The 12,500-nt window shown below is 40.5% G+C and overlaps 1 protein-coding gene across 2 annotated transcripts in view; it reads left to right on the top strand.

The window, feature by feature from the left end:
* The window catches only part of LOC138003714 (kinesin-like protein KIF27), a 34,691-nt gene that overhangs the window by 7,069 nt on the left and 15,122 nt on the right, over positions 1–12,500 (top strand). For both annotated transcript variants that reach the window (XM_068849929.1, XM_068849922.1), the window contains exons 8-17: positions 2,951–3,120; positions 3,758–3,907; positions 4,530–4,610; positions 5,580–5,686; positions 5,842–6,064; positions 6,172–6,382; positions 7,516–7,616; positions 8,625–8,764; positions 9,392–9,497; positions 11,391–11,563. In XM_068849929.1, coding sequence (XP_068706030.1) covers positions 2,951–3,120; positions 3,758–3,907; positions 4,530–4,610; positions 5,580–5,686; positions 5,842–6,064; positions 6,172–6,382; positions 7,516–7,616; positions 8,625–8,764; positions 9,392–9,497; positions 11,391–11,563 — 1,462 coding nt within the window. The remainder of the gene's footprint in view (positions 1–2,950; positions 3,121–3,757; positions 3,908–4,529; positions 4,611–5,579; positions 5,687–5,841; positions 6,065–6,171; positions 6,383–7,515; positions 7,617–8,624; positions 8,765–9,391; positions 9,498–11,390; positions 11,564–12,500) is intronic.

Raw genomic sequence — 12,500 nt, 5'->3', positions numbered from 1 at the left:
TGCGTATTGAAGAATTTTTGTGTCCTCATTCCCAATAGAGATACCTTTGATATCCTTATTTTGTCGAATCGCAATTGCTAATGTTTCTATAGTAACTACAAAGAGGTAAGGAGAGAGCGGGTCCCCCTGCCGTACCCCACGTTCAAGATTAAAATATTCAGATGAAAGTCCATTGTTTATCACACAACTTTGTATTTTTCTGTAGAACGTTTGGACCCAATGGATAAAATTAGGGCCAAAATTGAAGGATTTCAAACAATAGAGAAGAAATTCCCATTCTACGCTATCAAATGCCTTTTCAAAATCAATAAACATCATTAGTCCCGGGATACTTTCTTTTGCAGCGAAATCCATAATATCGAAAACTGATCTAATTGTTTCGCCGATATATCGGTCTTTCACGTATCCAGTTTGGTTGTGGTGTATAATGTTTGGAAGAACATTTTTAATTCTAATGGCGATCACTTTAGACATAATTTTTGTGTCAACGTTTACGAGAGAGATTGGACGCCAGTTCTCAATATATGAACGATCTTTTCCTTTTTTTCTATTAGAGTAATTACCGCTTGTTTTTGAGAACAAGACATTTCACCTTTTTCAAAGCTTTCGTTCACGCATTTAAGAAAAGGATCGCTTATTAAAGGCCAGAACACTTTGTAGAATTCTATAGGAATTCCGTCGTTCCCAGGAGTTTTGTTGGTTTGAAAGCTTTCGAGGATATTGTAACATTCCTCAGCTGAAATTTTGTCTTCGCAGGTCAACTTTTGTTCTTCGGTTAATTGAGGTATATTCAAATTCTCTAGAAACTTTACAATGTTCTGACGGTTTTCCGCATCACTATTTGAACTTTTGTATAACTCTCGATAAAAACGTTTTTGTTCTTGAAGAATGTCATAGGGATCTGTCTTTACGACGCCGCTTATTACTAGTTTCCTTATATGCTTTTTTACATGATTTCTTTTTTCTAAGTTTAGGAAGTATTTGGTACTTTTCTCGCCGTGTTCATGCCATCGTGCTCGGGCACGGATTATTATTCCGTTGACTTTTTCATCATAAAATGATTCGAGCTTATCCTTAGCCGCATTTAAATTGTCGCCATTCGAATCATTGGGGTTCGTTTCGAAAACCTGTTTCGCTTCAGTATATTCTTTTTCAAGTTTTGATCCTCTTTCGTTTCTCTCCTTTGCCTTCTTTTTGGAATATTTTATAGCATGAGCTCTTATGTTATATTTTATCCAATCCCAAATGTTACGGTGGTCTGAAAGTTCTTTTCGGCCTTCCGTGATCCAAATTGGTACCATTTTTGTAAGGTCATCAATGTACTCATCATCCTCCAATATGGAGGTGTTCATCTTCCAGAACCCAGGACCCTTAGCCTCTTTGTCCACGTTCCCAAATTCTAAATAGATAGCAGAATGGTCAGTTCTGATGGCGGGGATTATATTTGTGGCTTTGACCCAGTCGTGTAAATTATTAGAGATCAACCAATAATCCAGGCGACAAAATATCGGCGGAAATTGTTGACTCCAGGTAAAACTTTTAGTTTGTGGGTTTTTTAACTCTCCATATATCTACAAGATCTAATTGACTTTGGACATCATTGATGGAATTTATCACAGATTTCCTAGGTGTCATTATGCCACCTTTTTTGTCCAGTGTAGGATTCAGAGGACAATTGAAATCACCTCCAATCACAATATTTTCTTCTGAATCTAAATTTTCGGTCTGCAGCTTAGTTAACACATTTTTGAGGAATTTAATGATGTCTTCGTCTTTGTTTGGTGCATAAATGTTTACAAGAACATACATTTTATCTTTGATAGCGGCTTTAAGAACTATATACCTCCCCGATGTATCTACAATCTGAGAGTGAATAACGCAGTCAAGACCTTTTTTGATCAAGATTGCAACACCTCGAGAGTTTGAGCTCCCATGGGAGCAAATAAGTTCTGCACCCCATTCGTTTTTCCATTTTAAGTGTGTTGACAATGTCGAATGAGTTTCTTGCAGGAATATTATATCCGAGTTTCGTTTCCGACACCACGTGAAAATTGTTCGCCTTTTTCTGAAATTGCTTAGTCCCCTCGCATTGAGAGATAGTAGATTAAGATACCAATATTTATGGTTAGCTGGGCAAGCCCCCGTAAGCGGCCATCTATCCCCTACACCTCTAGTGGCCGCTTACAAGAACCATTCTCATAAGCGGCCAGCTCCAGTTACTGACATTTTTATCCTGTCCCGAGGGTGTCCACTTACGAGAGCTTCGACTTTATTTGTAAATTATATAGCATAGCCTAGGACTAGTCTCGTTATGCTATTGATCATATAAAACCGTGATATCAAAGAGTGTCAATAATAATAATAATAATAATACTATTAATAATATTAATAATATATTATTATAATAATAATATTAATATATTATATTTATTATTATTATTTTTATTGAGTGTAAAAATTAGTGAATAATTTTGAATGACGTTTCGATGATTCGTTCATCATTTTCAAATTCGTAAAAACTAAAATACTAAGAATGTGTGTGATTTTCACACACATTCTTTGTATTTAAAGAACTCACAAGAGTCTGACTTTTAGTTTTTACGAATTTGAAAATGAGGAACGAATCATCGAAACGTCATTCAAAATTATTATCACTAATATTTACTCTCAATTGTTTGTCCAAAACCTCTGTTATTAGAATTATTATTATTATTATTGATAACTGTACCCAGCCACTTTGAAAGGAAGAGTTACCCATAACCTGTAAAACACTGACTCTTGGTCGAATGAAAACGTTAGTGCAAGGAAGTTGCTCTCATGACTGCACCACCCCCCCCCCCCCCCCCCCACCTTTTTTACACTGCCAGGCCAAGGCCTGTTACTACATTACCTCTACTTCTTACTTGAATCTTGAATTCATGAAAATGGGGAGATAATTTTTCTTTTTCAGGGTATGCAGACTACAAATATGCCAAGTTTCACTTTGTTGATCTTGCCGGCTCAGAACGAGCGCACAGGACGGGCAATGTGGGAGAGAGATTTAAGGAGTCTGTGTTCATCAACAGTGGCTTGTTAGCGTTAGGAAATGTTATCAGTGCTCTTTCGGATGCTAAAAAGAAGGTTAGTGAATTAACCACAGATTACCTACATTGAAACTTTCACATCATCTGGTGCATCTTGATTTCAAGAAGATTTGAACTAGGCATGTCCATCAGAGCTGTATCAAACTTTACAAAGGAATAATTAAGACGGGGGCTGTCGGAACAAACGACCTTTGACATCAAGCTCACACCTTAAGAATTGCTTGTTACAGAATCCTTTGCTGCAGGGAAGAGCCTTACCAATCCAGCGGCACATCCCCGTTAGGCGTTAGCCCATTAATAGGAAGTGCCCCCCCCCCCCCCCAACCCCGGGGGGGATTTTGCTTTCCTTTTCGTTCTTCTTTCCAGTTTGACGGCACATACATTAACAATACAGTATATGATTTGGCAGCGTGTGGGCTGCGATTAGCATGGGGACTAGTAATTTGGAAATTTCACTCGCGGCCAAAACAACGAAGCAACCATCGATTTACTCCCTTGTGTTAAAATAATCCTGCAATAAAAATATCCCTCCTGCTACGCAGGCTACCAGATCTGTGCTAGAAATTAATCAATTTAGCTTGACTTGATGCTAAGGTTTAGTAGAGCATCCCTCAGCCAGTTAACATTAAAAAATTATCGCTTTTTTGTAATTGTTGAGTAATATTTATTTTCAGGTGGTTCATGTTCCTTATAGAGAGAGCAAAGTGACGCGTCTCTTACGAGACTCCTTGGGCGGCAATGCAAGAACACTAATGATTACTTGTTTAAGTCCTTGTGCTGCTGACTTTGCCGAAAATTTGAACTCGTTAAAGTATGCCACAAGGGTAAGTCTAGGAAACCTTTTTTCGAAACATTAGATCAGTGAATGTCGTTTTGCTAGCAAATTTCGAAGCAATGATTGACTCTTCTTTGAGTCAAAGACAGTTTTTTGGGAGATTGTGGAAGGATCAAAAGCTCATCTGAGAGCGCCCTTTTACTGCTGAGGTTTTAAATGACACAGGAAAACTAACCTTATTGTTTTATTAATAAGAGTAATCCCCCGAAGCTAAAGAGGAAGCACTGTTTCCCGAAAAGTCTCTGCCCTGTTTACGCGCACACGTTCCACGAGCAAAGTTTGCTTCTTTGAAAGCAGACGTTTTTCCTTAACAGTTTGTTTTCTCGTTGCTCTCTGGTAAATACACTTCGGGAAACAATGTGTCCTCATTATTATTTCTCGTTTGTGGGGTCCTTTATGAAGGCTTGTTTGTAGATGACCTGCTCGTTTGAGGGAAACGAAGCTCGCTTGGGTTATGGCGTGTCTTTGCAGGAAGAGTGTCGTCTTGCACCTTACCGTCTCTTCACTATCCTAAAGAAAAATAAGGCACTGGTTGTTATTAGTCTAGTACCGTTAAATGTTAGGTGTGCAGCCCCACAGGAAATTAATTCCACAGCTCTTATCCTCTGTAGGCCAGAAACATTCGAAATAAACCAGTGGTTAATCGAGATCCGCAGAATACAAAACTCGCCGAGATGCAGAATGAGATACAGGCAAGTTACCACTCTGGTTACGCAACGTCGACGACACTGTACACAAAGACGAAATTGATGATTTTCAACAGACAGAACGCCCACACTCAGTTTACCAAGGAGATCGAGGAGAATGGTAAGATTCTCTATCCAGACTCCTTGGTTATCCGTGAAAACAGCAGAGTACGAATGACGATTTACAACAAAAAACTGACAGACTCATTGACGAATCCTCTTACAACCCTACTTCACACAAGCATCTGTATATAGGATCCTACATCTACACGTAAGCTAAACTGGCAGTCGACCAATGACATCACGACTTAGTTGACCAATCTGATCAACGACAAGGGACCGGTTGCTCGAAGCCTTGGTTAGCGCTGACCTTTGGTTAAGAGGTATCAAAACCTGTAGGGTTCCATGGTATCTAATGCTGGTTAGCAAGCTTCGAGTAACTCTGGCCAGAGTGTTTAAACCATCTGTTGAAGTTCCCGTAGCCGGCTAGTAGAGTCTACTTTCCTGTTCCTGACTTATCTAGAAAGATCGAAAGAGACTCTGCTCGCAGGGTAGCGGCGGCCATATTGGCCTTAGACAATAGATTTCGTGCCCCGAGCCTCGAAGTGAAATGTTTGCGAAGGAGTGCGCAAAAACAAAAGTTTTCAATCCCTCGGGACTCAACATGGCCGCGGTTTGATTTAAGGCCTATAGAAGATGTCCACGGAAACGTCAGCTTCTAGCTTCTCAGATTAAAAAAGATGTACACTCCAAGGTATTGGTTCCAGCCTTTGTGGCAGATCATGGGTTGGGTGGGTGAGTATTAATTGCACCCACTTTCTTAATAGGGTGTGATGTACTGTCTTCTTTGGTGTCGAGTCGGGTGTAAATATTTTGAACGTTTTCTGTACGGAATAGCCTATGGTTTACGAATTGTATACACTTTACCTCCTGTTGTAGACGCAGCTTCTTTTCTCACTGATCTCTTTTTCATAGGCCCTTCGCGAAGAGCTTCAGAGGCAACGCGGTTCGTCTGTGGGATCAGCTGCGGGTACCATGGAAGATGCAGAACGAATGAAAGCTTTGGAAGAGGAACTGGAAAGGTTTGAGGTCACTTCTGTTTGTCATTTTCTAACCCTTCACCAAACGTCGCTTATAAGTGTGCTTGCATGCTTTGGTCTATGAGAATAAGATCGGCCACAAAGCACATCATCAGTTTTAATTTTTCGTTTATTGTGCCGTGGTTTACCCTTGTCAGATCTCGTGGCTCGTGCGACACCTACAAACAACTTCTTTCCGAGGCCATGAGCCAGTTGAGAGCCTTAAACAAGGCAGGCGTGATGTCGAATAACCAGACAAACCAGTTCGACCGGTTGGCAAAAGCGGTTGAACAGGTCAAATCGAGACCAATATGGACCCCAAACACCACACGACAACAACAGGCCGAGTTAATAGAGCAACTAAGGAAAGACGTTAACAAGGTATGTTTTACTTTTGTACTTTAATTTTTGTATTTTTTGTCGGCAAGAGTGTCAGTTATGTTAAATTTCCTGCTATTGCTTATAAAGAACCTTTTTTCCTTCTTTAGTACAAAGAAGATTTGTCAAGCGATGAAGAAATATTCGCAGAGAAAGCTAAAGAAATCGAATCACTTAAGGATCGTCTGCGTGAACTGCAGGAAGAGAAAACATCATTAAATAACCAGCTACAGGAAACTTTGAATCGGTTAAAGAAACATGAAGATCAACTTTTTCGACAACAGCTTCAACTCAATCACTTCCTCCTCAATCAAGGAAGGGGTAGGCTAATTTTAGTGGAAAAACCATTTTTAAAATGAATTTTAGAATCGCTTATTTTCACTTTCAAGATTCCCGTGTTGAAATTTTTTTTTTTATTCCTTTATATGTATGTTAAGCAGCAGCCTGCCGTAACTGCCGTTTGTCGTTTCACATAAATCTCTGTAAAAATGCCAACTGGAGCCTTACGGGCTGTCCCCACTGACAAGTAAACTCGTCTAGCGTTTGACAGTGTCGTATCTATAAGTGCCACTCTTGGAAGTGAAAGGGTTAACCCTTTCAGCCCCGAAGGGGTCCCCACTGACGAGTAAACTCGTCTGGCGTTCTAGACAGTGTCGTATCTATAAGTGCCACTCTTGGAAGTGAAAGGGACAGTCAGGAGCCCATGACCAGAGGCTCGTTTCTCGAAAGTCCCGAAACTATCAACCGCTTGTTTTAGAGAGCCGATGTTTTGACATTTTTTCAAGGCAACAAAAAGCAAAATAACTTTGAAGTTTGGGGACTTAAATCCTCTCCGTTCTTGAGATACAGAGGGAATTATGGCACCCAAAAACGGCCCGTAAAGTTTTGGGACCTTCGAGAAACGGGCCCCAGGAACGTGCAACTTACAACTTCTTTGTATTTGTGGAACGGCGTTTTTATAGACCGGGTTATTTTTAGATTGATTTCCCGCGAAACAGGACTTTTCCAACTATTTACAAGTCTTGCATGAGAAATTATTACCTATGGGATTGAGAATGGTCACTCATGCAAGCTAAATCTTATTTAAGAACTCGTCTAAAAATAACTTGATCTGTGAAAATGCCGTTACACAGACCTAGTATTGGACTTTCAAAGGAAAAGATCAATGATCGCAGTGTTGGTGAAGCAACAGAGCAAAATTGACTGAAAAGGAAATCTAGACTTAAACTATGTTCGTGGTTCTCCCTAAATGAGCTGTCTCGTGGTATGCTTAAAAAAACCGTATTGAACAATTCTGTGGTTTACAAGCATGCTCTCCTTGTTCACTGATTTCCTAAGAATCGCAAAATGTCATGCTCGAGCCAAAATGGAGAGCTAGCTCGCAGGTTAACAATTTTCTTGTGTTCCTCTCCTGGAAACCAACTCACTCAACTCGTTTTTTTTCTCATTTTCAGAAGAGGCTATGGTTCTCTCCAGTCCTCGCTTACAAACTGCACCCACAGTTCAAGGATCTGGGTCAGAGAATAACCGCGAAGTTCATAGCAGTCCGCCTGTGGTGAGTTGAACCAAACAAAATCTTTTATGGGTCATTTGTTTTGCATTCTCTAAGTTTACTTTAATGGTGTTCCTACCAATTCAGATGAAGGTCATCTCGTCAACTTTACACACAACGCGAAAAAGATGAAATAATCATAAGTTTTAAGGTGGGGAGACACGATGGGTCATGCTGCAGCGACAAAAAGGTGTGTAGTAGACACTGAGGCGACATGCATTAGGGACGTGTAGCGGGGACATTTAGCAGGGACAAAGTCACAACACTTGCACACACATGAAAATGTTGCGGGTACGTGTCCCAGGGGTATGTTGCAGCGACATGTCCCCTCGTGTGATGTGAACTGATACTTTTATAATTGTGCAACACCAATTTTGGGGGGGGGGGGGGAGGGGGTGATTTCGTCCCCACGACGTGTCCCATCTTTACAATCCTGTAGATGTTAATTTTAAAATTTTAAGTGACGTGTTTGTTTGTGTTTTCGTTATCGTTTAAGGCGGCGAAATACGAGATACAAAAACCCTCAACTTGGCGCGGAACATTGTTTCGTTGCAAGTTTGGGTCGATGTTTCCCGTTTTTCACCTTGCATGATCAACTTGTCGCGCAACAAAAACATTTGTTGCGGGTTGAAGAAAGTTGTTGCGAAAAGTAGAGCGCGGGTCTACTCTGAGCAACAAATTTTGGCTTTGTTGCTCGTTTTTCATCAAGCTCACAACTTGTCGCGCAACAAATGTGCTCGTTTACCAGCAAATCAACCAATCAGCGCCCTGCATTTCTTCAACCCGCAACAAATGTTTTTGTTGCGGGTCAAGTTGATCACGCAAGGTGAAAAACGCGAAACATCGACCAAAACTTGCAACGAAACAATGTTGCGCGACGAGTTGAGGGTTTTTGTATCTCGTATTTCGCCGCCTTTAAGCTAAAAGGGAGGGGATTGGAAAACTCTAAAAACCTCACAGTATCGCTCACTCTTCCCTGCATTTTCTTTTTTCTCTGTCTCTTTTTTTCAGTATTCTACGGACCGGATAATACAAGACTTTCGCGCTCGCAGTCAGTTACTAGTCAGCCAACGCGAAGATGAAGATGAGGTTGTTTGCACGCTTTCGGATACAAGCGAGAGTGAAGACGAGGCAGATGATGCACCATCAAGGTACAGAAGTAATGGAAACAATAGGCGATGTTTTGCGCTTGAAGCTCGGCGGCCGTGTACTGATGCGGGTAGCTCAGCCATTGGAGCAACTTTGATCTAATCCAGAAGTCGTGATCGCGATTTTTCTCTCGTGAATTAAAGGAAGCATCGTTGGGATTGCATCCTTCTTTTGCTAACTCCAATAGCTGTAAGCCTCGTTGGAACATATTCTTTCACTTCAAATAAACAACAGGATGAAAGCTGTCAACCTTTAAGAGGGCGTAGTGGGGTTGAGGTCAGAACCACAGAGGGTAAAGCCATTTGTAAACATCACAGCGGGGTTATAAAGCCAGTAGCATCGTCTAGGGAATCTAGCCACGCCCAGTGACTTTGTTCACAGTGATGCTAGTGTTGACAATTTGCTCTATCCTTTTCTTGCAAGTCTTGGGCAAACATTAAAACGGGAAGTAGAGTTCAAAAATCTCTTAAAATCTCTTTGGAAAATAGTGCTAATCCCAGTAGTCTCGGACGGATAGCTCAGTGGTATAGAATCCGAACCAGCAATTGGAAGGTCGTAGAGCTCTCGGATTTTTTTCCGAGTATCCCCTCGGGAGTCGCCATTGAATTTTGCTTTGTCGCATTTTGTAGACAGCTTGGTAAAACGTGGAATCTCAAGAAAGATGGTCCGCCAAGGATGGCACAGATTTCTGCTCTCAGTGGAGAAGTAAAGACGTCTAAACGGCTCAAAGCAAAGGTTTGCTTCTTGAGGTTTTTGTTATCTTCGTCGGAAACATTTAACAAGAAATATAAGTGAAAGAAACCGACGTTTCGGTGCATCTTGCGCCATTATCAAGGTTATAAATATAAAATGCGGTTTGTAAAAAGGCTACGTTAAAACGAATTTGCCTTTTTACAAACCGCATTTTATCTTTATAACCTTGATAATGGCGCAAGATGCACCGAAACGTCGGTTTCTTTCACTTATATTTCTTGTTTCATGTATTTCTAAATCGTTTCTTATAAGGAAACATTTAAGGAAAAACAATTCTTATCCAAATGAACTTCATGTAACTTCGTATCAGTCTTTAGAACTGTTTTTGCTTCTTTCTTACTCACGTAATGCAACTCTAAAATGAAGTAAGACTTATTAGTAATAACTAATAAGGGGCTCGGTAAATATTCACCACTAGTTAGTCACCTCCACTTCGGTGAATAGTTGTTAATTATTTGATTTTCGTTGAGCTAAAGAAAGCCGTGGTGGCCTTCAAATATTGTGATCATGCACAATATCTTCTAAAGAAATTCGTGTTAGCCGAGCACACTCGGACGTTTGGCAACATCGTTCGAGTGCTATTGTCCTCGAATTAATTTCACGATGAAGTCAAAGGGGTTCTGTACGTCTGTTGTCGTTGCAAAAAGAGGGACTTATGAATAACGCGAACTCGTATTTTTAAATGAAGTCCTCGTAGCCGTCGTCGTCCTCGTTTCGTAAGCTCCCTAATACTAACACTGAGGCGCGCGTATAACTTAGTACAAGGGAACCCCGTTAATACGGTCATCAACGGGCCTAAAAAAAAAATGGCCGTATGACCGGAGTAGGGTGAAATTCATGACTAAAGGACTATAAGGACAAATATCGCATTTGCACTTCCAGAACAACTTTTCTCTTTAATAAACAACAGGAATGCACGTACAGTAATTGTATGAAATTCTTGAAACTTCGCTCAGTAGGTAAAACGCTTAAAATTGTTAAGTTTACTGCACGTCTGAGCATAAAATCAAAACAAGAACAGGCCCAGCTTACTATTCTTCTAAAAAACGGAAGCCGCCGTAATTACGTAACCGAAAGACTTGAGTACCAATCGTGTTTTTAATGAAAGCACAATGACTTAATCCCTTCGCGATTTGCCTTACTGGATGTTACGGTAGGGTCAAGATCATGTTTGTAAAGAAAACAGGGAGGAGTGTTGCTGAAGGTAATTTGTAAAGTAAAGCGGATGTTCGATTACAGCGGTAAATAACAAAGGTCAATGAAATTGACATGTCACAGGCGTCTTGGTTTTCCTAATTAGGGAGCTTACGAAACGAGGACGACGACGGCGACGAGGACTTTATTTAAAAATACAAGTTCGCGTTATTCATATCACTACAAAACTATTTCATGTCGTTTCGCGTTAAAAATGTGTAGTAACTGTCGGGGAATTAAACTGGTATGAGTGGGTTGGAGGCGTAGAGAGAGAACTGAAAATTCCTCGTCATGTGCTAACGTCCTGCACAGAACCTTGAATTTGGTCATTTCACGTCGTCATTTAGGAGATGACGGCAAAGAAATGTACCAAAATGTAAAACGCACGTGCAGAGCCATTGTTTTTGCTCACTAAACCTATTGTTTTGTAGCGTCGTCGTTGCCGTCGGCGTCGTCGTTTCGTAAGCTCCCTATTATTTAGCGCGAGTGGCCGTTTTAACGGGGTGAAATTATAGAGAATTCTACCGTTTAATTGGGATTTAAAATTGTGGCCGTTGGCCGTACTAACGGTTGACCACATTAACGAGGATTTTCTATAAGAGAATGTATGGCCGTTTTGCCGGGCCAAAAAAAAGTCCCTTTAAAGAAAGTTTTCTTCTTCTTTCGATGTTTCCATCGCAGGAAGTCGCCGAGTCGAATGACAAAGGATCAGAGCCCGACAGAATGGAACCGAAGGAGCGTGAGGTGGAAGCGTTGCGATCAAGCAATCAAGTGATAGGAAAAGAAGTCAAACAAGCAGAGCTGAGGCTTCACTCCGCTCAGCAGAAACTCAGAGACTTAAACATCAATATAAGGTAGTGCATAGGGCAATTGACAATACTTATTGAATGGTTCAATTATTATACAATTGAAAGAAGTTAGTTAATTGTTCCGTGTTTGTATTTCTCTGCAAACTGATTGGCTATTGCGTGGAAACTCGAAAAGCAGTATGTCGGGTATTGCAGCAGGTTTTATTTGTACCCTCAAATAAAAAGACGCTGTAGTTACCGTGGAACCTCTCCTTTAGGACACCCTTATTCAGGGGACAACTCCATTCAGGGGTCATAGAATTTGGTCCCTGAAAAATGTTCATACTAATCTTGACTCCTTCTCAACCTCTATTCAGGGGACACCTGCCTTGGTTCCGAGGATGTCCCTTCTGTATAAGGATTCATGAGAATTCAAAGTTTATATTGGAAGGTTCGAGTTCCTTGGAACAAAGGTGCCCCTTTCCACTTCGAAAGATAGATATTATTTTATCACGTAGCAGCTTCCATTTTTTTTTTCAAATCTAAGTCATCGTTTCTATTTAGTCTTTCGTTTTGGGTTTGGGTTTCAATTTAGTCACATCGAGAGAGCTGCTACATAGGCCAGACAGATTATCTATACATGTCACTGCAGAAACCCTTGGTGAAATTAATAAAAGAACTCCAGTCCAACAAAAAAGTAACTCCTTTACATAGAAAGTAATATGATGCGGCTATATATAAAAACTGTGTATTTGAACTGCAGAAAGAAGCTTGTCAAAATAATCTTTAAATCTTAGCACTGCAGAAAGAAGCTTGTCAAAATGATCTTTAAATCTTAGCGCGGGAAAATTGTTTGCAATCAAATTCGTTTCGAATTGTTTCGAGAAAAAGCGTTCGTATCCGAAGTAAATGATTTCAGAGTCGCCTACTCAAATTAGTCGAGATTGGGAGAAATTTGAAAGTGAGAATATAAGGGATTTGAAATTGCTCAGTGATAAAAACA

Source organism: Montipora foliosa, chromosome 1 (assembly GCF_036669935.1).
Source record: "Montipora foliosa isolate CH-2021 chromosome 1, ASM3666993v2, whole genome shotgun sequence".
Taxonomy (NCBI): domain Eukaryota; kingdom Metazoa; phylum Cnidaria; class Anthozoa; order Scleractinia; family Acroporidae; genus Montipora; species Montipora foliosa.
The sequence above is the reverse complement of the archived record's forward strand: the minus strand, read 5'-3'. Positions and strand labels throughout refer to the sequence as shown.